This window comes from Brachyhypopomus gauderio, chromosome 14 (assembly GCF_052324685.1).
Source record: "Brachyhypopomus gauderio isolate BG-103 chromosome 14, BGAUD_0.2, whole genome shotgun sequence".
In the NCBI taxonomy this organism is placed as follows: domain Eukaryota; kingdom Metazoa; phylum Chordata; class Actinopteri; order Gymnotiformes; family Hypopomidae; genus Brachyhypopomus; species Brachyhypopomus gauderio.
The window spans coordinates 10,807,925-10,831,859 of record NC_135224.1 but is presented as its reverse complement, the minus strand read 5'-3'; the positions used below and the strand labels follow the sequence as shown (position 1 = coordinate 10,831,859).

The 23,935-nt window shown below is 44.4% G+C and overlaps 1 protein-coding gene across 2 annotated transcripts; it reads left to right on the top strand.

Annotated features, from left to right (window-relative positions):
* Positions 1-15,261: 15,261 nt before the first annotated feature.
* LOC143475325 (uncharacterized) lies at positions 15,262-20,071 on the top strand. 2 transcript variants are annotated; one of them, XM_076973152.1, is made up of 4 exons: positions 15,262-16,064; positions 16,899-17,018; positions 17,398-17,470; positions 17,671-20,071. In XM_076973152.1, the coding sequence occupies exons 2-4, from the start codon at positions 16,914-16,916 to the stop codon at positions 18,681-18,683; spliced, it is 1,191 nt and encodes a 396-aa protein (XP_076829267.1). In that variant the 5' UTR covers positions 15,262-16,064; positions 16,899-16,913; the 3' UTR covers positions 18,684-20,071. The 2 variants fall into 2 exon arrangements, with proteins under 2 accessions (XP_076829267.1, XP_076829266.1); XM_076973151.1 differs by having other exon boundaries at positions 15,262-17,018.
* Positions 20,072-23,935: the final 3,864 nt, after the last annotated feature.

The following is a 23,935-nucleotide window of genomic DNA, read 5'->3' as shown; positions in this document are numbered from 1 at the left end:
CCAGAGCCCTCCACACACCACCACCAGAGCCCTCCACACACACCTATCTAAACCCTCCACACACACCTACTTGAGCCCTCCACACACACCTCTCTGAGCCCTCCACACACACTGCTTTTCTACATTATCTATGTAGCTTATCTACATTTTCTCATCCAATCTTTCATATTCCATAAATTATATCTTTATGGAAATATTCCCAATTATCAAATGGAATGACATTACACTCCCGTCATATCAATAATCTACTCCAATCCCAAACCCAAGCTTTTAATATGGATTGATGCCCTGATTGTCATCACTCGTGGCCATGTGGTCACACACACCCAGTCCACACACACGCTTGCTCACACCCCCATACATGCTCATTCACACATTCACCCAATTACAGAAATAGATTGAGATCATCAGGTATGTTCTTACTTTAGCCTCCAGATGGATACATTTGCCAGTTTAATCGGTTTGCTCTGTGAGGATCCGTGTTGCTCACAGTAAGATTTCTCTGTCCCCAAAGCTAACAATTATATATAATACATTTCTCAGTTCTCTCTTTAGAATGTATTTATGATGTCTATATGATACATTTATGCACACATTTCTTAAAAATAGTTATAGATTAGGGAATAGAGGAGAGACAGATGGATAGACAGAGAAGAGAAATAGAGGGAGGGAGAGAAAGAAGAGCGAGGCAGTGAGTAAAGGGGATATGGGGAGTGTATCGTCAGAGACAGACATAGAGGAGGCAGACGGAGACGACTGGGCGACATGGCGACATGGAATTCTTAGTGCTCCCACACACACATACACATACACACACACATACACACACACACACACACATTTTATCTTAGTGATACACAGTTTCACAACTAGCTACATATGTGGACACTGAATCTTATTGCAGGAAGCTTGGTGGAAAGTTTTTTTTTTTTTTTTTAGTGTGTGTAAGTGTGTTTGTGTGTGTGTGTGTGTGTGTGTGTTGGTTCTCTCTGGTATATTTGAAAGTATGCATGCTGAAAACAGAACTTAAAAAGGCTTGAGAGAGATGAACAACAGAAGGCAAACAGGAACGGTCTGCTCTTAGCCCTACGTTGACCTGAGCTTACATAATGCCGTATCCACAACCTGTTTCTCCTCTCTCTGTCTCTCTTTTCTCTCTCTTTCTCACTCCTTCTCTCTCTCTCTCTCTCTCTCTCTCTCTCTCTCTCTCTCTATCTATCTCTGTCTATTGTCGTCATACTACAAATTCCTGTTTAGTCTAGACTCCAGACTTCAGCGGTAGAATAGTTGTACTTGTATGTTTACTGTCTTTCATTTCAGCAAACCGAGACACTGACTTCGTGCGTGCGTGTGTGTGTGTGCGCGCGCACGTGTGTGTTACTCTGTGGTACTGCTGTTTGGTCATTTGTTTTTATAGTGGAATATGTACTTTTACAGTGAATGTATTTTTCTCTCTCTCTGTGTGTGTGTGTGTGTGTGTGTGTGTGTGTGTGTCCTTGATACTTATGAGGCCATTCATTACAGAGCTGAGATTGCCCTACTGCTACCACCATTTGTTCTGCAAGAAGGCATGTTCCTGACAGAAACAAGCCAGTATTCACACACACACACACACACACACACACACACACACACACACACACACACACACACACCGTTTCTTTCTTTCTTTTTCACCTCTCTCTCTCACATGCATAAATATAATCCTCCCCTTTGCATCAGTAGACATTTTCACACTTGCAGAAAACACAGGCGCACACATGTGGTTCGTTGTTAGCTGCCGGTTCCGAGGCGCTCCCTTCTGTTTTATTGACCTGCGTGGGTTTGTTTTCCCCTCTGACGCGTCTTCCCCTGCTCATCCATTCTGCCTGACATGCGTTCGGTGCTCGTCGTCTTTACCTGCTTTCCAACAGAAGCCTCTTCTCAGATGTCCCACAGAGAGGTTGACTGCACGGAGAGAGGGAGAAAGAGAGAGGAAGAGGTGAAATCGAGAGCCTGAGATGATGAAATAAATAGTTTACAGTGTATTGTTGCTCATTTTTACCGTGTGTTAGGAGAGAGGTTGATATGGCAACAAAAGTACTGGCTCTAGATTGAGAGTGATTTGGCTTTTGGCTGAGCGCGTGTGTGCGGGGGGGACAGGAAAATATTTTCTTAAGCAAAACACTGAAGCTATTGATCTTTTTTTTTTTTTTTTTTTTTTTTTAATCTGGTTCATGTTTCAATATACTTCTAATGCTCTTTATTACACACACACCCAACGCACACAGAGCAGACAGAACACACCGAATCCTCCATAGCCCAGAGCATGCACTAGTCGCATAAATAATGATGCTTTCACAAGGCTTCAGAGGACAAAACAAGTACTGCAAAACATGCAGAGGGAGAGTACAAAAGAGAGAGAGAAATGAACAGAGAGAGAGAGAGTAGAGAGAGAGACAGATAAAGAGGGGATACAGATAAAGACAGACAAAGGAGATAGAGACAGAATAGACACTCAGGGATAGAGGCAGGGAGACACACAGGACTGGAGATGGGAATATATAGAGAGAGACAGATAGAGGCAGGTGATGGAGAGAGAGACAGGTGATGGAGAGAGAGACAGGGGATGGAGGACAAAGTGGGATGGAGAGAGAGATGGGGGGGATGGAAGGAGGTTGGACAGAGACGGGTGATGAGAGGGAGAGAGACGGGAATGGAAAAGGAGACGGAATGGAGAGAGACCAGTGAAAAGATGGAGGAGATGAAGGAGAGAGAAAGAGAAAGAGAGAGAGATGGGAGATACAGATGAGAGAGGGAGAGAGAGAATGTGAGTGCGGTTGAAAAGTCAAATGAAAGTGCGTGTGTACATGTTCATGTGTGTGGTGACAGTACACCTAACTGTACAGTATGCATAACTGACCTAGCTATATAGCAGATGTTTTTTTCCTATGTGTGTGCGTATCTGTGTACGTGTGTCTGTGTGTGCATGCATGTGATTGGGTGTGTAATATGCAGCGTTAATTTTTCTTGTTATAGAACTGAGCATGTTGACAAAACTAGGCCATGCTTACATAATTAAACAGTTCCCAACCAACACCAGTGATACATTTTTTCATACGCTATTTTAAAAATATTTGTAATTTTTCTCATTAAACCATATGTCCAATTTTTGTAAATAATTGCTGTAATCTTCTAACTAACCCATTTAGTTATTACATTTCTATGTTGAAGGCAAGAGTTCTACTTGAAAATAAAAAAAAAAGAAATATTTTTACAAAATGCATAATAAAATGGCCTGAAAACCCTTTGGTAAATCAGTAGTGTCATTTGCTGGGTGTAATGCTTGTTTGAAGCCACAGACAGTAATCCGTTTGGTTCAGTCTAAGGCGTGCAGTTATCAGTCCCATGAGCGTGGACTTTGAATCTGCTGAACCACACTCGGATAGCTGGTTAAGCTGTGGCTAAAGCTTAATATAACTAGGCCATCCTTATGTTTTACTGATCATTTCTGGCCCAAAAATAAACAGCGGGAAAGAAAGACCTACTCTTAGGAGCAGAACCCATTGTTGTAAGAAGATAAATGGGTCACCTAACCATGTACGCTGCGCAAAAAGATGAACTGAAGATTCAGTCTCGGGACAGGAAGGGCACCGCAGCCCGACACCGTCAAGGTATCAAGGTGCCTATCTGGATGTTCTCCCATGTGCTCTCCTCCACTGGGGGGCTGATGTGCTTGTATTTGATTGGAGGCTTGTACAGGGACACACAGCAGTTCCAGGGCTCAAGACACCAGGCCGCCAAGGGGAGATGAAGCCGTCTAAGAAGTGAGTGTCTGACGCCCTTACGTGGGTGGAGTAGGGGGCTTTTCTCTCGGCTGGGTCAAATGTATCCAGTTCTATTGTTCTAAAGGACGGGGGACGTCATCCACGTTCTCAACCAAAATAATGGTGAAGGACAGAAAACAGTTCAGTCTCACCTCCACGTCCACCGAACTGCAGGAACCTTTGGGTCAGTTGTGGAGTTCCTGACATCGACTCACCGACTTCTGACACAACTTTGATTACAAGCTGCTCTGACTAGTTTTGGGACTCAGCTGTGCAGATGCGCCGGTGGCCTGACGTCATGAACCCCGCAAGTAACAGACACGTTCCTGGATTGGATGAAGACAGATAATGTGATAGAATAGAAGGACTGAACAGTGAACACGCACAAAGCAAAGTTTTGGTGTGTTGGATGTGCTCGAAAAACACAAACACCTTCCGTTCTTCCAGAGTAGATTCGGAGAAGAGATTAAGTCTCCCAAAGCTGCGTGAAGAACACACACTTGTCCAGCCCCGTTCTCGCTGCCTTCCTTCAAGTGTGCCAGTCACAGCATCCAAACGTAGAACCTCAGTGATGTATGTCTCCAGGTAGCCGGTGGATAAAAGGCCTTCAGTATGGCCCAAATGTCCACCAAACCGTGTCCACGTTCCAGCACTGAGAGGTATGAAGCAGCTGCAAGTAGGCGGTGTCGGCCACACCAAAAAAATCCCCAAAGTATCTCAATACCATTCCAACATGGCTGAAGATCCCTGGATCCAGGCCACAGGGTGGTGGCCACCAGGTTGTTGGCAACCAGAGCTCTCCCCACGTGGCACAGCTGGGGAAGCAAACATTTCCATACAAACAATCTGGTGCACATTCTTTCCACTGCCACCTCCCAGTTTTGATTTTGAAATCCCTGGTAAGTCCCTAGAACCTTCTAATCTTCCAGTCCCCACCAAAGATTCCCTGTCCTCGTCCTACCCAGAAGGCCTCAGTTTCCCAGTTTTTCTTTTTCCATTTTTTATGGACAGGAGAGATGACGCAACTTGCTGACAAGCAACAGGCAGATACACTTCCCGAAGGACACGAAGGACCTCATGAAGATATCCCCTCCATAATCCCAGAAAGGTTCACCATCAACCCCAGGAAATGGGGCTCAGCCGTAGCACCCTCACTGCGGTGATTAGCTTCTGAAGACCAATGTCCCTGTGCGGACCATCTCTGGAGGTCCAGATAAGAAACTGGAGCTGTGTAGTGCCATCTGTGCCTCACTGAAAGGCAGGACGAAAAGTCCACCACACAGTGCCACATCTCCATGACGCTTGTAGCCAAAGTCATTTGGCTTTCACTGAACTACTGAATGTTCAAGAGAAAGGTACTTTTTGTTCTAATACAAACAACTTGATGTTATACCAATATGCAGACTTCTAAAAAAAATGTGTGTGTGTGTGTGGAGAGAGAGAGAGAGAGAGAGAGAGAGAGAGAGAGAGAGAGAGAGAGAGAGAGAGAGAGAGAGAGAGAGAGAGAAGCAGGGAGGGGCAAAATAAATAGTGAACCTGTTTCTCCTGAGTGAAATGGGGCTAGCATGTGATTCGTGTTTATGTGTTTTGACATCTGTCAGTACTAATCCTGCCCGCCACCTTTCACACTCCGGGGCTACCCAATCTCAGCACCTCCCCCTGTTACCAAATGAAGGAGTGTATGAGTGGTACTCTAAAAAGAGAGGTCACATGCCCATATGCACTGTATCAAATATTGAACAAATTTAGAGACACATAGACAGAGAGAACCACAATTCATGTCAATAAAGACTCTTGAATACTGAGAGACATCTTTAACAGAATTAACCTGATTCATCCGGTTTTATCTCGTTTAAAGAAGAGATAAATGGAACGCGGGACGTTGATGGTGCGGCTGTAGCCACAGGACAGGCTGTGTTTGGCCCTCTGGAGGGGACCAGGACGCCTCGTATCTTCTCCCTAATTAGCCAGTAGTGTCGTGCGGAGATCTGCGTGCCCGCTAAATCTGATGGCTGTGGAAAAAGCAAACGCACAGCAGCAGTGGAGAGCAGGTTCTTTATAGCGCTCTTTTCCGACACCATCTAACAAGCATTTGCAGCGCACGAACCCGCGTGTGTGTGAGGGGAAGAGGAGGGGGAGTTTGGACGTACCTTGCATGGAATAGACATTTTGTTTTTTTTAAGCTACTGACACAGCAATACTTTAAATTGGTATTGATAAAAGTTGCGTTGCAAAGTAGCAGCCCGTGCCTAACTTAGCGGTCAGCTGTTTTCACTGCAGAGTGTGTATACATGCTACTAAAGATGGCGTGTGCGCGCACACACACACACACACACACACACACACACACACACACACACACACACACACACACAAGCATTAATGCCAGCAGTGGTTCAGTCTCTGCTGGTCTCTTCCTCTAAGGTAGGCACAGAGTGTGTGAGGAGTCTAAAGAGGTGATCTGTTCTGACAGCTGTAATCCCAACATGCTTCTTCACGTGTGCGCGTGTATGTGTGTGCGCGTGTATGTGTGTGCGCACGTGTGTGTTCATGAGTGTGACAGCAGGGGATATAAAGGGAGTGGGGGGGAGCTAAAAAGGAAGAGGGAGAGATGAATAATAGAAGAGGCATATAATGACCAAGGAAAGAGTGAGAGACAAAGACTTTGTGTGTGTGTGTGTGTGTTTGTAATATATATATATATATATATATATATATATATATATATATATATATATATATATATATATATATATATTAGTGGTGGGACTTTAACGCGTTAATTTCGATTAATTAATTACAGGAAAATTAACGCACTAAAAAAATTAACGCATTTTAACGCATTTAACGCATGAGACACTTTTGCACCGTGGAATGTTTCTCAGTGCACGAGTTCCAGACATACAGATTATATGGACGCACAATAAGATGAGCATGATGGAGATGAGTGAAGACGCTACGCTGGTGGATGGGAAATATAAATATAAGAAACTTCCAGATGGAAGTAAAAACAAAATTAGTGTTATTTGCATTTTATGTAGGAAGTTCGCTTATCACACGAGCACTTCCACCCTTCGTTACCGCCTCAACGCAAAACGTGTTGGTAGTAATGCGCAGGTCAGTAATGATCACTTAGCTGATAAATGTATTCCTAGTACGATAGGGTGACCAAACGTTCGTATTTCACATCCTGTCCCGGGGTTTTTTTAAGTGAGGAAATGTCCTGGTTTTTAAATTACCTTCATTGGACCATTAAAACTGATTAAACTTAATCAAGCCTGGATTAAACTTTCGCTAGTGACGCGCGCGACTCCGCACACCTCGCACGAGCGGCGGAGGCATTTATACTGTAACGTTGGTTAAATACCAGGACAGTTTACTGTTGACAACTCGTTTCTTTTATTTAGGGCGTACTCACACTAGGCACGGTTTGCTGGTTCCGTGCTGGGGCCCGGTTATCCCCCCTCCCCACTCCCCACTCCCCCTCTGGCCTGCACTCACACTGGCTTCAGCAACCCGGCCCGAGCACGCTTACGTCATCACAATGCCGCTTTATTTGGAAAAATGCGCGCTCGCACAACACTATGGAGTTCACGATTCTCTTTTTATTGTATTTTTGGAGTCGTTTTGGGAGTGCAGAAACACGGTGCAAGCACAGATTTATCGATAATTTAACATAACGATTGTCTGCTAATCGCTTTGCCGCTATGACTGTTTAACGTGAGCATCGCATCACTGACGTCATGTTTGCGTTCCAGCGAAATGAACCAATCACACGAGTCACCAAGCGGGCCCGGTCACGGATAGCGCTCACACTAGAAGCGAACCGTGCCCGAGTCCACATGAATCGTGCCCTGGCCCACCTCTTCAAGCGGGCCCGAGCACGGTTAACTGATCCGGGCCTGGGCACGGTTGGAGCGCTCACACTAGCCAAACGAACCGTGCTTCGGCAGGCAACCGTGCCCGGGCCCGAATCACAGAGACTAGTGTGAGTACGCCCAACATTAATACAAGCGAACTCACTCAAGAAAAATAACCGAATCCTCTCTCTCACTCTCGCTCCTCGCGCACTTTTCCACTCGCACACACAACTTAACTTAAAGAAACAGTAACCCAATAATCCCTTAAGGATCATTACAATACTTCACGCATCACATTATTTGGTTATTGTGAAGAGTGCTCAAATGTGGCTCTGACTGGGGATCACTGGACCTCTGTTAGCAACAAGAATTATCTTGGTGTGACAGCTCATATTATAGATGATGAATGAAAGATCCAGTCATTTGCTTTGAGCATGCAGAAGATCACTAGGCACTATGGAGATGCCTGTGGCAGAGGCCTGGGAAATTAAAGAAAAAGTCTACCATCTAAAATGGTATTAAAAAACATCTGATTTACTTCACTTCTTCTTATTCTTCCAATATCATGAGCAAAGCTCCCAAAATTAAACATTTTTGGTCAGAATTTCCAGTGTTCTGAAAACTGTGCTTTGTTTTCTGCATTCATCTATTGGTCTGTGTAGTAGACTGCTGGAAAAATAAACAAGATGTTGAAGTTTATGCTTATGTTCATTGATTTATTCATCATTCAAACTTAAATTAATATTTCTCATGTAAAATATTGAAATGCGATTAAAATGCGATTAATTTCGATTAATTAACTACAACGCTTGTAATTAATTCGATTAATTTTTTTGATCACGTCCCACCCCTAATATATATATATATATATATATATATAAACATAAAACCTTGGTAAGCTTGTGTAATACATTTCCGTAGTAAAACTGATGCAGATTAACTTGGGGCCTAATATGGCCATTAATACTGCCTTAGATACTGCCTTACTTTATAAAACTAAAATGTGTTACATGTTCACAATGTAATTTAACTCTAACTCCTCTGAGCAGAGTGATGATGTTTAGCTGATGTATTTGAGCACAGTATTACAGAGGTGAAGGGTACTGAAAGACCAGACTATCACTCTGAGGCTGGGGGGGGCATGTGGACCCCCCCCCATTCCCCGACCCCCTCTCCACACCAAAGTGAGGCAGCAGGGCAGTCTGAGGGTTTCATGGGGAACTGCCACCATGTCTACGTTGGCAGAACACATTTCTTCACAGCGCCATGCCAACGGGTAACGTGATTAACGACAAGTGATCCCTGATCTGGAAATGGTCTAACAGAAGACTTGGGTTTAAAACTAACGTGCTGTGTGTGTGTGTGTGTGTGTGTGTGTGTGTGTGTGTGTGTGTGTGTGTGTGTAAGAATGTGAAAGCTGGTCACAAAGTTCTTGCTGTTCACAAAGTCTGTAGCACTGCCTAGCATTTATCTCCCTTATGGACTTACTCATAAGCATGAGCACCCACCCCCTTCCAACACACACACACACACACATACGTATACATGTACACACACACACACACACACACACACACACACATATATACGTATACATGTACACACACACACACACACACACACACACACACACATATACGTATACATGTACACACACACACACACACACACACACACACACACACACACACACACACACACACACATACAGTATATACGTATACATGTACACACACACACACACACACACACACACACACACACACACATATATACGTATACATGTACACACACACACACTCAGTCTAGCGGAAGGAAGTGCTGGTGTGCTGCTGATAGTTCTTGCAGAGCCAGAGGCGGATTGAGGGCAGACCACCATGTTGTACATTTTTATTTTTTACAGCTATATCTCTCTCTCTCTCTCTCTCTCTCTCTCTCTCTCTCTCTCTCTCTGTCCCCTCCCTCCCCCTCTCTCTCTGTCCCCTACCCCTTCCTCTCTCTCTCTCTCTCACTGCCTTGCTTTCTCTCTTTTCCTCCCTCTCTTTGTCTGCATACCCACTCTTATGACTGTTGCATAAATGTATTATGTATTAATAAGCATTCGGATTTGCTTACTGTTAACGGAACTAATGTGGACCAGATAGAGGGTGTTTGTGTCCTCAGTTAAACCAAGTTTGTGTACTCCAGTGCTTTTTAGCATAAAATAACTCCTTCCTTTTATGTTTTGACTTTTCAAAAATATCATGTTTTTGTGTTTGTCACAAATGTACCAGGACAGTTAAGGGACTGGCCTGTCTATTCTTATATTGGGGATATGTTGCAATATAGTCCTCTATGCATGTGAGCTCTGTGCGGGGGTGTTTTGTGTGTGTGTGTGTGTGTGTGTGTGTGTGTGTGTGTGTGTGTGTGTGTGAGTACCTTCATACTCTCAACCTTGCTGCTAAAATATCTTGGAATATTGAACTCTCCTTCAACATGAGGACAATTTAGAAATCTCCAAGCGTGTGTTTGTGTGTAATACAGATTATACTGTGTGGAGTGCAGATTATATTAATTATATGGAGGTTTAAGCACTGTGCAGATCGGGATATGGCGAAATAATGTTTACATACAACGTAAGATGACTGTATTATTCTTAGCTGCTGAAGTGAATGGTGTCTGGATTAAGGAAAGCTGTGGTGTTTTAGACTCTCATTACTGATGATGTTCCAGTGACGGGGCATTCCTCTCGTAGTCATGTGAAATAAGAATGCAGACCCATTTAGTATTACACAGTGGTGGGCAAGGGAGCGTGGGTGCACACACACACACACCACACACACACACCCCTTACTGCAACATATCAAATTCAAATCCTCAGGAGGCCGTCATGGGAATTGACTCCCCTGTAGGTAGTCATGCTCAAAGCCAGTGGCTGTCTACCACACCATGAAACAGCAGCTCAGTGGCCAAGCGAAGACAGACCCTTGAGCAGAACCTACACACACACACACACACACTTACAGAACCTTGACACACACAGCCTTCTCGCACGCGCACACACACGCACAGAACCATGTGCAGGCACAAAGGGATATAACGGTGAAACGCTTCCAAACACTTGCTTCTGTTCATGTGGGGAAATTGGCGAGAATCAGAATAACATTAAAACGCCAAAAACCACCATCGCAAGGCTAGACTGAATTCTCCTGGGAGAGCAATGGGAGCAGCAGGACGATTGCCCCGTCTCGGGGTGGACGCGCGGCTGGCCGCTCTGTCCCTTTTGCCCTTGCCCTGGGGAGAGGGGGTGGAATACAGATGGCAAGAGACAGAGCTCCAGGGCAAGACAGGGGCCTATTTAGGACAAACAAGAGTAAAGTGCGCTCCAGAGGGGAGTGGGGGGGGACGAGGAGTTACACTAGCCTTATTACGGAGCGCTAGCTTGTAGGGAACTTAGATTAGCAGAATTATGGACTTGAAGGGAACTGTTAGATTAGCAGTTTTATGGAGTTGTGGAGAACTGTGAAATTAATGGTATTATGGAGTTGTAGTGAACCGTTAGGTCAGCAGTGTTATGGATTTGTAGGGAATTGTTAGCTTAGCAGTGTTGGAAGTGTGGAGAAGTGATGCATTCTGGTAAATTGCAGCGTTGTAGGGAGCTGATGGATCTCTGTAGTTTAAAACCACGGCTTTTGTTCCACCGCGCTAATCACCTCCGTCCAGAGAGGCATGGCAGGACGGCACTAAGGAAGCTGAGTACGAAGATGAAGGTCTCACTAACGGGGCTGATTGTTTGGGATGAACAGCGAACCAGCAGCTATTGCTGTGGTTTGTGTGTGTGTGGGTCTGTGTGTTCTGCTAGGCTGAGGGGACTGAGCCCAGCTGCAGCCAGACTGAATGAATGGTGAATAAAGTGTCTGCATGGCCAAGTTAACACTGGCCCAGAACCAGGTGTCTCTGTCTGTCTGTCTGTCTGTCTGTCTGTCTGTCTGTCTGTCTGTCTGTCTGTGTGCATGCATGGGGGAATAGTTTAATTAGTAATGGTGCATGGACATTATGGTCACCAATAAATGTTTCTACTATAATGTTTCTTTGAGCATATTTGACTGTGTACGTCAATAAGTTGAACATATGTGTGTTTGTGTGTGTGTGCGCGCACGCAGGCAAGTGACTCACTGTATGAAACTGGGTCTGGCACTGTTATGCTGTGGGAAGGTGTGTGTGTGTGTGTGTGTGTGTGTGTGTGTGTGTGTGTGTGTGTGTGCGTGCGCGTGCGCGCACGTGTGTGTGTGCGCGTGCGTGCACGTGTGTGTGTGCGCCAGGAGAAGTCTGGGAATTTGAGGCGGTATTTCAAAGGGTCTCAGGATAGTTAGCAGGCTTCAAAGCCACGAGACTGGAGGAGCCGTGAGGAGAACAAGAGACTTCTCCTTTCTCTCTTCATCTCCACTCACCACTTTCTCTGCTCTCTTTCATTCGCCTCACAAAAGGGTGCAGATTTTGTTGTGAACAGGGGTGGAAATGGCCGAGACTTTTCTCAACGAGACGTGTGCATTCCTTCCTGCCTATTTCCAGGCCCTGTACATGAGCAGAAGGTTTTGCAGCATCTCTGTGTGTGTGTGTGTGTGTGTGTGTGTGTGTGTGTGTGTGTGTGTGTGTGTGTGTGTGTGTGTGTGTGTGTGTGTTTTGTCTGTCTGTCTGTCTCTGTTAGGCAGAACGTGGTTAGGCAGCAGAGGATGGCTGGCATAAAGGATGGCACAGCCTGCCAACTCCAGGCCACATAAACGAACCGTCTAACTGACAGGGAGGGAGGGAGAGAGAGAGGGAGAGAGGGAGAGAGAGAGGGAGGGAGAGAGAGGGGGCATGGAGTGGGGGTTAGTTCATGTGTGTTGTGGAAGTAGGTCAGGCGTCATATTCATTAACATCCTCTCATGCCCAACAACACGAGGCCTCCCTCTCTGTATCCATCTCTCTCTCCCTCTCTTTGTCTCTCACTCTTTCTGTCTGTCTCTCTCTCTCTCTCTCTCTCTCTCTCTCTCTGTCTCTCTCTCTCTCTCTCTCTCCCACACACAGCACACATGATCAAAGTGTTACTTAGTAAGTAATAATCCTTATTGTGGTCTTTAAAAAGTAACAGTAATCAGAGTTTAGTGGGCTTTTCACAGTACATAGAGACCGTACAGTACATCACAATACAGGCAACATGGAGACAAACAGCAACACAAATAAAAGTTCTGTCCAACATTAAACCCTAACTTGCATTCCCCCTGCCTATTCATACATTTACACACACGTCACAGACGTGCGCGCGCACACGCTTACTGAAGCTGGAGTATTGGTTAGCTGCGAGTAATTAGCTACCGCCGTATGCTTGTATTGCTGGTCATCCTTTCAGACTACTGTACCCCAACCTCCTCTCCGTTAAACGTGGTTACCGTGGAGATACAAGCCTATTCACCGGGGCAGTCGGAGTTCTTAGCGTCTCCTTCAGCTCTGACAGCTGGCGCTGTGGTAACACCGTGCTCACACGCAGACACACGCAGACACACACAGCGCAGCCCTCTGTACTTCTGTCCCACTTTCTCCTATGCTTTCACACACGCGCACACACACACCATTTCTCTCACTCTCTGCTTTTAACTCTCCTGTTGTTCTCGTTCCCACATTCACACTCGTTTGCACGCTGTCACCATCTCTCTCTTCCTTTCCCTCACTCGTTCAAGTGTCTCACACTTTCAGACAGTCAGTCTCTCTATCTCTCTGTATCTCTCTCTCTGTGTCTCCTTGCTTGTAGCAAGGTTACATAGAGATGTACATACATCAGGTCTCCGTTATGTTCTCTATCCTTCTCACTCTGTCTTCCATCAATGTCTCTTAGATAGTTTCCCATGACAGTTAAATTTTAGCTTGGTCTATGTTTGGAAATTGTGTGTGTGTGTGTGTGTGTGTGTGTGTGTGTGTGTGTGTGTGTGTGTGTGTGTGTGAGTGAGCCCCTTTTTTTTCCCACGGTAAGACCTAAGGATAGAGCAGACTGTTCACCACCAAACTTGAGCATACCTCAGCAAATACACGCACACACACACACACATGCTGACAAGTCAGTGTTTTGCTCAGATCTACACCAAAATCCACAGAGAGGAGGAAGCACAAATCTGATTACAAGAACAGAGAGTCACAGACACAGCAGTAGCTCTCAGAGAAGAGAGAACCCAACACGCTTCTCAGGGGCTCCAGTAAGACGTGTCACTCATCCGGCAGTGCGAACATGCGTGCGTGCGAACATGCGTGCGTGCGAACATGTGTGCGTGAGCTCTTACCTGTCCCCAGCATGCAGAGGTAACGCTCGGTCACTGCACATCACAAGGTCAAACGAAGAGAGAGCGGGTTCAATGCACCACCCCTCGCCGTCCAAACGGGCTGGGCTGCGGTACTGTGACGGCCGCTGGTCAAACGTTATGGCCCGATATATTAGCCCACATCTGTGAAAGAGGAGCAGTTCACCCTGAGCTACAAATGTAGCATTAAAGGTTTGATTCAGGTTAGGTGCATGCTTGATATTTGGCATATATAGCTATATGGTGGTTGTTTTTAGCTATGCTGTATGAATCAACATTTGCTGAACACTGAAATATTCCTTCTCAGAAGCAGGGTTAAGTATTTTAACCTGCTTAAATAGCTTGTGGAATACAATCACCCTTGGTTTGTTTTACCTTAATCTAGATTCTATACTGTACATCTCTGGCTTGTACTTACCCAAATGATTCAGAGTAAGATCAAAAGAAGTCACTCAAGACCTTCACCTTGTACATCACAATATTACATTGCATTTAATGTACTTGTCCTTTAAGACGATCTATTATCTATACTTATATTATCTATGTCTATGCTGCCTTAATAGTAAACAGCAGCTGAGTGGCAGGGGGATTGTGTGGGTAAAATGGTGGCTTTTAGAAAGAGTCACTGTTCAAATTGAAGATTCTCTCTGCTCCGGCGGCTGCCACCGTGGGAGCAGTGGGACTTATCTCTACCTTTCTTCCTCTTTCATACGAACTCCGCCACGGTTGTTTTGTGTTTGCCAGCGAAGGGAGCGGATTGCTTTGATAACCTCTGGCGTGATATCTAACCTATTAAATACACCCTGGATGTGAGCTGAATGGAAAACTCACTGCTATGCATAAAACAGAAAGATGGGGTGGAGGTTTTGAAAAAAGTACCGTCGCATAGATCCAGCATGCAAGAGTTACTTGAGGCAGGACTTATGAGAGAGAGACAGAGAGACTATATTGCAGTACTGGGACAACAACATTAGTCATTTTTGTGCATAAACATTCATTTTAACAGCTAAAAATAACCCGCTAAACATGGGAATGTGTTTCATCCATCTTCATCTGCTTCACACAGCTTGCCCAATGAACAAAACACAACTCTTTTCCTATCAGGGATATATCTGCATTGCTGGGCAGACTGTAATGGGTGTGTTTTTTTTTTTTTTGCAATGCTCCATTATCTTGTTATTGAAAATATTTTGTGTGTGTGTGTGTGTGTGTGTGTGTGTGTGTGTGAAAGCCAGACGGGGGGGGGGGGGGGGGGGGGGGGGTTGTTGGGGTGTCACACTCGATAAGCACAAACCACTCTGCAAACAAAGTGGTATAGAGTACAACTTGGCCGTTTAATGTAACTTTGTAATTATGTGTTTTATTTTCAACTCATCGTCTTAATTCCTATCAAACATGTAAGTCCCGTCAAGCGCGTGAATACAGCTGAGGTAACAACGCCTGTCACGTGGGTCAAGGGCCAACTTTGGTGGGGTTAGGTGGTGTTTGATTTGGACATCAGGCTGCGGAAATAGGTGCGGTGGGCTGCCCAGGAGGGATAGTGACGGATGGAACAGTCGACTTGCTTAGATAATACAGGCTTGTCCGCCACTTTACCGGTCCCCTGAGTATTTACAGTCCTCACACTGGTTTGTGTGCGAAATCGCGTGGTTTGCAAGGTGCAATCTGGATGCGTTAGCGAGGCCGCATGCGCCACCTAGTGTTCCCCCAAGAGTACATCGCATCCTTTTAGCAGATTGGTCCAAAATGCCACGCAGCTCACCTTACCTGTTTTATTGTCTTTATGTAAGATGCATGTTTATCTGAACGCTTTACCACTTCAAAAAAGCAACAAAAAAACATCAAAATTACTTAATTTTTTCCCCCTTAGATCCTTAGACCGACATTTTTCAATTCTCTGTAGGTAGCTGTGCTAATAACAGGAGTGTTCATCAGCTCTTTGCTCCAACTGCGCATGGTCTGGAGTCGGGGGCAGGATCAATATCCATTATCAACAGTAGGGGCTGCCGACAAGCCATTTATTTCTACAAAGCAGCGCTATAACCCACCCACCCCGGGGCCATTTCACTGCATCCTAAAGATCACTCGTGAGTGTTGGCTAAGAACGTGAAATGTGTAGTACATGTGTTTTAAAGGTTTCATTAGGATTTGGTTCTGGCTTGATGTTTGACATGACCACCGGGTATTCAGCTATGCTGTTTACATCCTCTTTCAGTATTTGATGTACACTTTGTTTACATTTGGACAATCCGGCACGTGATGCTGTTTAAGCATTCACTGCGGCTCAGAAATGCACCGCAGGGCAGAAGGTGTTTGCGCCACATATTGCCGCTCTCGTTCCAAACATGAAAGCGATCGTTGCTGTTCCCCCAACTGATCCAAAATCAGTTTAACTTCGATGTTTTAACTGCTCACGGCCACGAGTGCGGATTAGCTGACCCCAGATCAAAACGCTGCTTGCGCTCGTGCTGTGGGAACGGGGATCTGGGAATGCCTCGTCAGACTGGTACGTCGGAGTGGTGCGTTCAGGGCCAACGCAAACAACCGTCCACTGTGCTGGGAAACAAGGCTCTGCTTTGAATCAGCTGTGGTTATTTATAGATATTTATGACCCTAGCCATGGGGAAGGAGGTTAGGCTACATCTCCCAGGCGTGTTGGAGGTGCACTGTGGTGAGGAGAGACTCACCGTGGTCATAAGCCACTGCAGCGTGGTCGTCTGGTTTTAGACTCGGCTTGACAGTCATGAGAGAATGAGACGACAGAATGAGATAAGCGAATGTTGCACGTGTTGGGATCCCTCCATCACAGTGTGCATATTTGAACCATTATCAGATAATGCGTTGGCACACAGTGATGACCAAAATTGGAAATGGAATGTCGATTAAATCTCTCTCTCTCTCTCTCCCTCCCTCCCCCCCAGGATCAGGGTGTAGGAATGCCTCATCTACAGGACCCCTCCACAGGCACTCGTGCGGGGCAGGCCAGCCATTACAACATGCTTCTGAAAACCCAGCTAATGAGGAAACAGCTCCAGCAGCAGGTCAGTCTAAGTATCTCATGACTGCAGGAGAAATAAAAGAATAATAAAAATGACCATAGAGTTGTGCTTCAAGGAGAGTTCATCGCTATCTTTAGGTGTGTTTGAGGATTACGACACACTGAAATCCTAAACAGGAACAGTCCAACTCTTCTAACTTTCAGAGATTGACATTTAAACAGATTGATAATGTTTAAATATGAGGAGAGTGCATTCAGCATATTTTCTGATTTAAGTAAAAGTGTTTACAGTAAAATGCCTATTAAAGTTAAACTGATTACAGCAAATACCCTGTAATCAGTTTATTAGCCCTGAGTTCTGTGCTGGTGTTTTTGTTTGTTTTGGGGAGGGCTGTGTTCATAGTGCCTTTTGTCTTATTCAGGAAAAGCAAAGACAGATGGAGCAAATGAATGGGGCACAGATTGCAGAGTGCCAGCAGGTGGCACCATTTCAAGGTAGTGAATCAGTATTTTCGTTCATATGGCAGTTATTATTAAATAAGAAAAGCTTTTGTTAAATGTTTGTTTACATATTTTATGTACATCTGAATTAAAGTCCTAATCGTGCCCATGGATCCTAAGCTCATTGTTCATTAAATGTTACGCATGTTATCATTAAATGTCATTAAGTTCTGTTTGTCTCTTTTCTCTTCCAGGGCGAACAATGCCTCCTGACTGTGGGTACACAATGAGTACATCCCAGCAGCCAAACCCCTCCATGGTCTCCCCTCTGCCATCCAACCGTATAGTTTTCCCCCCTGGTTCCCTTTCTCAAGTGGGCCACTCTGGACCTTATATGGGTGGCACTGACTCCAAGCAACCGTTCTACCATCCTACACAAGACTTGGGGATGCCCATGCGTCCAGGGCAAAGCATGATGGGAGTGGGTGGGCCTCCACGGCAACCTGCCAACCAGGGACATATAGCGCGACCAGGGATGCCTGGACCGAGCTTGGTAGGGAGTCTGGTGCCGACAGCCCATCTCCGACATGCTTTGCATCAGGGTAGAACTCCACGCATGATGTGTGCCTCTTCGCAGCAGCCCCAGTCTCCACTGTGGCCAAACCAGCAGGGCTTGCACCCACATCTGGACCCTGTAAACCACCAGCACCCATTCCCCAGTGGGGGAGTCCCTCCGGGGTGTGGGGGACCTCAGTTCCCCCCGAGACCAGGCATGGCAGGGATGCCGACCAATTTTCCTGGCACTCGACCTCCCCCAAACCAGATAGCTTCGAGCCTGGTAGGCAGGCAGATGCAGAAGATACCCTGTGGGCAACCCCTGCCCTCCATGTCACAGCAGAGCCTTCGGATGAGAGGTCCCCTCTCCGCCATGGCCGTCATGAAGCCTGGAGGGTCAACCATGATGCACCCGGCCCACGGCATGGCACCACCAAGCTACCCTGTGGCCTCGGTGGGCAAACATACCCCGGCACAGGGGTATGGCCCTGGGCACAATCCGGGTCATAAACTAACACCCTGTGACTACCCTCCCCAGCACCAGAGCAATGGAGGCATGACAATGGGAGCCCCGGGACCTGTGGGTGGAGGTGGTGGAGGAGGCATAGGAGGAGAGGCGGAGGTGGACTTCATAGAAACGTTAGTGGGTACTAATGAGGACTGGTTCAACAACCTCAACATGATTGATGAATACCTGGAGCAGAATTCGTAGGGAAGAGCGAATTCTGGGTGCAAGAAATCACTTTATGTAAGGTGTGGCAGCCGAGAACCCGTGGTTTCCAGAAGGTTCCAAACACATCACGTCCTAACTGTAGGCCTACTATAGATATGAAACTACATGGGTTAGAATAATACACTGCCACGTGGCCGTGTAAGAGTCTGGTCCGTTAGGTCTGTGCTGGTCCTTTAGGATCGTCCAGTAGTGAGTAGGGTCATCAAACCGTGCCACTGAAATGTCCACACCTTCTAAGCTGTCCACGAAGTCCTTAAATGTTCTCTCAGAGACTGCTCAATGTGTTCTATTCAAACTGTTGTCTTTGGAGGAAAACTTAGTAATCTGGCTCCAACGGGCTTCAACACTGTGTAATGAGTGGACATCAGTGTTTTCACAGCAAAAACAAATGAGGGTATTTATTCATTCCTGAAATGTAAAGTTCCGATGCAGTTCACTGCTAGGGCCACATACAGACAGTAAGGATAATGTGGTGTGATGGTCTGGTTGTCACTGTGGACATACACGTGATGTAGTCATTTAACTTGTGAGCTGTTTGATGGTATTTCAAAAGGGGCTTAATAATGTACATGGTAAAATATTTTGTAAAATATGTTTTCCTAAGCTGTAACATATATAAAGGAGAAGTATCCATATTTATACTTCTTTTGTGCAAATACATTAGATTTCCTTTGTAAATAATTATAAAAATTACAAGTATATCAAAGAAGGAAAACAGTGCTGTAAAGAAAAAAAACACAATTCAATTGAACTTGGAAACTATTGTAATTTGTAATACGCAAGACAATACAGAATACAGTTAGCTTTTGCAGTAATACTATGTATTACAATGTTAAAATATTTGTTATGGTTTTCACATAACTGGGCTCCTGGTCCTCCAGTCTGGCTGTTTTTTGTGAGGTCAGTTTCTGACACTACTTGCACTACAAATTTGGTCCTCCCATTTGTTTCTCTTCAATTTCCAATGTGTTTGCACTAGACATTTTTGTCTTTGTCACTATCTGTTTGATGTGGGGACATTTGCATGACAAAGGGGTTTACATCATAAAGGGATTTTATAGCTTTCAGAGCAAGTATGTACACATCACTCATTTCCAGATCCATGTGTGCTTTTGTGTACAAAATCACTAAAACTATAGCCTTGGTTTGGAATTTGGAAAGATACCGCAGCACCGTTCATTATGTAATAATGGAGTCAGAATGGCCAATTAACCCCCAGTCTATTGTGCCAGAGTCCTGGACTGCCCTTTGTTTGTGGTCTCTTTGTTAAGGGCATGAACTGTAAGCCATTCTCATTTGTGCTTTCTCTGTGATTATTATATTTTGTCTTGTTATTTTTTAGATTGGACAATAAACTGAATAAATACCAAAAAAAATGGCATTGGCGGATGATTGGTCACAAGACCCTGACCTTCTTGTTTGTTTATTTGTATTTATTTTGTCTGGTATTGGTATAGCAAAGAAGATCCCCTCAGAATCTGTGGAATGGGACTAGACATAATTGATCTCAGTTGAATTATTCTCAATTTTATTATTCTGCTGACCACTAAATAGGAAGTTAGTTTGTTGCCTGATGAACTTGGCAGGGCGTTTTAATGAGGTCAGCCCTGTTCTGTGGTTTAGAGTGTGGTTTAGAATCTCCCATGCACAAAGCAAAACCAGCCTGGCAGTTCGCTCACGTTTTTCTCCGAATCCATGCCTTCTAGAAATCTCCATCACACTATGATTGCACTAATTAATACCATTTAAAGCAAAATCCCACTAATGGTTTGTACGGCTCACCCTTGTATAATGTGAAAAAATTAGCATGTCCTCTGTTGCATCACTGTTGCATCACTGACTAGAAAGAGTTCCACACGGGCTCTGCAAGCATCATCAGCACCAGGAACTGTGTATTAGGAGCTTCATGAGATGGGTCTTTATGTCTGCTGCACACATGCCTAAGATCACTATACGTAATGCCAAGTGTCAGTTGGAGTGGTGTAAAATGTGCTTGGCTGAGCCCTGGGGCAGAAGAAACGGTGTTTCTTTGGAGTGATGAATAACGCCTCACTCTCTGACAGCCTGATGGATGAATCTGGGAAAACACTACCTACTGGAATGCATAATGCCAAGAGAAACGTTTGGGGGAGGATAGATAACGGTCTGGAGTTGTTTTTCAGGCTCTGGCCCCGGCCCCTTGGTTACACTGAAGGGTAAGGTACATTCTAGACCATAGAAAGACATTCTAGACCCTTGTATACTTCCGACTTTGTGGCGGTCGTTTGGGGAACAGCCCTGTCCTGTTCCAGCATAACTGTGCCCTTGAACACAAACAAAGTCTATAAAGACATGGGGGGAAAAACATCTCCAAGGTAGACATGTTTTAGCATGACTTCATCAAGGAGGATCACCACTGATGAAGGTTTGTGCATTGAGACTCTGTGTATAGCCATGTCTAAATAAAGGCTTTTTCATTTTATGAAGAAAACCATGGAGATGTTTAGGTTTTCCCCTTTCCCTAAAGCACCTTCTAGGTCTATTTGACTTATTCCTATCAGGCAGAACTATATTGAGGTTTTTCTGAATTTTCATAGTAATGTGATTTAATGTGTTTGGTGTGAAAAAACTCCAGTGGCCTGTACAGAGCCCTGACTTCAACCCCACTGAAGACCTTTGGGATGCATTGGAACAATAATTGTGAGCCAGGCCTTCAGGTCCAACATCAGTACTTTACCTCACAAATTAGGTTTTGGATTGAATAGGCACAAATTCCCACAGGTGCACTCCAAAATCATTTGGAAAGCCTTCCCAGTATAGTGGAGACTTTTATAGCCGCAAGGGAGGAAGTGAAGGCAATGCCATAATAATGTCCATGGGATACGTCATTTGGAATGGTATGTCCACCAAACTTGTATAGTTGTGATGGTCAGATACATTTGGTCATGTAGTGCATGTACACGAACATTACAATGAGGGACTTTTGAAAATGTGTCTACTCTAAGGGTAAGAGTTATATACACAATAATAATAATAATAATCTTTATTTGTATAGCAAGGTTCATACATACATGCAAGTCAATGTGCTTTACAGAATAAATAGAAGAAAACAAACATAATAAAAATTATTCAAAACAAAAGAAACAACAATAAAATAATGTAATAAAATGGCAAAGTATTAACACAAAATGTAATTAAGTAAAAAATTATGAGATAAAAATAATAAAATAGTAAACCATTATAATTGGAAGAGAGCGTGCTCTCATTTGTGTCAAACTTCTGTCTGTCAAGGTTATAAGTTGCACTTCATGTGGATACATCCAGTAATTTGTGTAAAACATATGCTAGCAAAAATACCACTACCTTCATGTGCCTACATGTATGATTACCTTTCACCTCATTTCTTCCATAATACACTGAAAGTTAAAGTTCTTTGACCTCTGCACTGGGTGATGAACACCATACATACACACTTTGCAAATGTTTCCTGCAGTTCTTTCCACTGAACTCTAAACAGTATGATTTAGTCTCATCTTTTGGTGCACAGGAACCGGTGACCAATGAGAGCTTCCTCTGTAGCAGCACAAAGGAATTGGACCACACAGGTCTGTGTTCATGGTTCATGGCTCATGGTTTTGTCTCTTTCATTTTGACATTAAATTGTGATATAGCTTACATGATGTTTATTGGCACCATGCTGCACCTGTGTTTGGTTATCTTATTGAAAAACAAAGATTTTAACGTTTTTTACATGTAAAAAGTCATACAAATGAAACACTGCAAGCCTATTTGCAGTGCCACATTTTACAGACCCAATGCATTTACTAAACTGCAGAATGTACATGAGCCCTAACCCATGTGATCATTATTGAGTTAAGGTGGTATCTCTCCTGTGGGACAGGAAGTCAGTATGGCACTGAGACAGTCAAGAAACATGATATAAGAAAATAGGTTACAATTCCTGTAAGGACACTTAATAGATTTTAAGAAACAAGATCACATCAGACGGAGCGTTCAATTGCGCCACTGAAGGGAGCAGCCGAAGGGTGTTGCCTAGCTTCTTTGTTTTTCAGGAAATACAGAATACTTCTTTGACTAGACACATTTTTGAGCAGCTCAGGTCACTGATGCAGCCTTTCAGTTCTCAGTCTCTCTCCATGAGAGCCTAATTTACTGAATAAATTATTGTGTTGTCAGTATGGAAGAAAGACCATAAAATGCAATTTATACTTTTGAGTGGAAATGCTCTTTGGTCTTTAAAAAAAACCTGACACTCTGAAACAACCAAAAAAGGGAACTGAACTGTAATAGGAAAAATACAGGTAATGCAAGCAAAAGACACCCACACCACAAAGATGGCAGACACATCTCTAATACACCAATTAACTAAAATTATGCAGATAGATGAAAAAATTTACATTTACATGTCCAGAGTGCCTTCTGGAGTGCCTAACCAGTTCAATAGGTTAAAATGAATGAATGTTTCAATTTATATAGCGCCTTATCTAGATACCCAAGGCGCTTTACAAATGTTAACACAGCTACGTTGCAGCCAACCAATCACACACCAGCGAGAAGCGGCAGCCAATTGCGCACAGCGTACTCTCTACCGGGATCCACAGCCCCCTGGGGGACTGAATGGGGTGCAGGAAGGGGAGAGAGGACAGACCCTAGTGGCAGAGCACCATCCACTACTGGGCACACAAGCACACACACAAGCACACACACACACACTCAGACAACAACTTGTTTTTATTGAACAGAGAGAGACACAGACACAGACTCAGGGAGAGACACAGACTCAGGAAGAATTTGTCTGGGACTACCAATTTAGGTTAGAGTCTAAGCTACCATTGGACTGCTACATACAGATTTTATGTCGATACCTAGAAGGAATTTCAAAAAAGCACAATACCAACAACTATAAGTGCACTATGACTGCCATTAATTAATAGCATGAATGAATTAATAGGATTAGTGATCATTTAAAATATTGCACAAATAAATTAGTGTTCAGTCTGCACTGGACACCAGGGGTATTTACTTTACATTCAGCCAGTGGAAGTGCATTCTACCAACTGAGAGTCAGGACAGAGAAGTCTTGATGCTTGTCTTCCAGGACACTTGATGGATGGTGTTTCAAGCCAAGCTATGAAGTGGTTTGACCATTTTCATCATGGATAAAAGGCCTGATCCATTCTCGTCTTTGTAGGTGAGCATTGTAAATTGGAAGCGTAAATCCAATATGAGCA

What these genes read in the sequence shown, in the direction of transcription:
- LOC143475325 (XM_076973151.1), top strand. Translation starts at nt 16,848, where the DNA reads ATGGAATGTCGATTAAATCTCTCTCTCTCTCTCTCCCTCCCTCCCCCC. An exon ending in GGAAACAGCTCCAGCAGCAG is followed by an intron (nt 17,019 to 17,397) that starts GTCAGTCTAAGT and finishes TGTCTTATTCAG; the next exon opens with GAAAAGCAAAGACAGATGGA. An exon ending in GCAGGTGGCACCATTTCAAG is followed by an intron (nt 17,471 to 17,670) that starts GTAGTGAATCAG and finishes TTTCTCTTCCAG; the next exon opens with GGCGAACAATGCCTCCTGAC.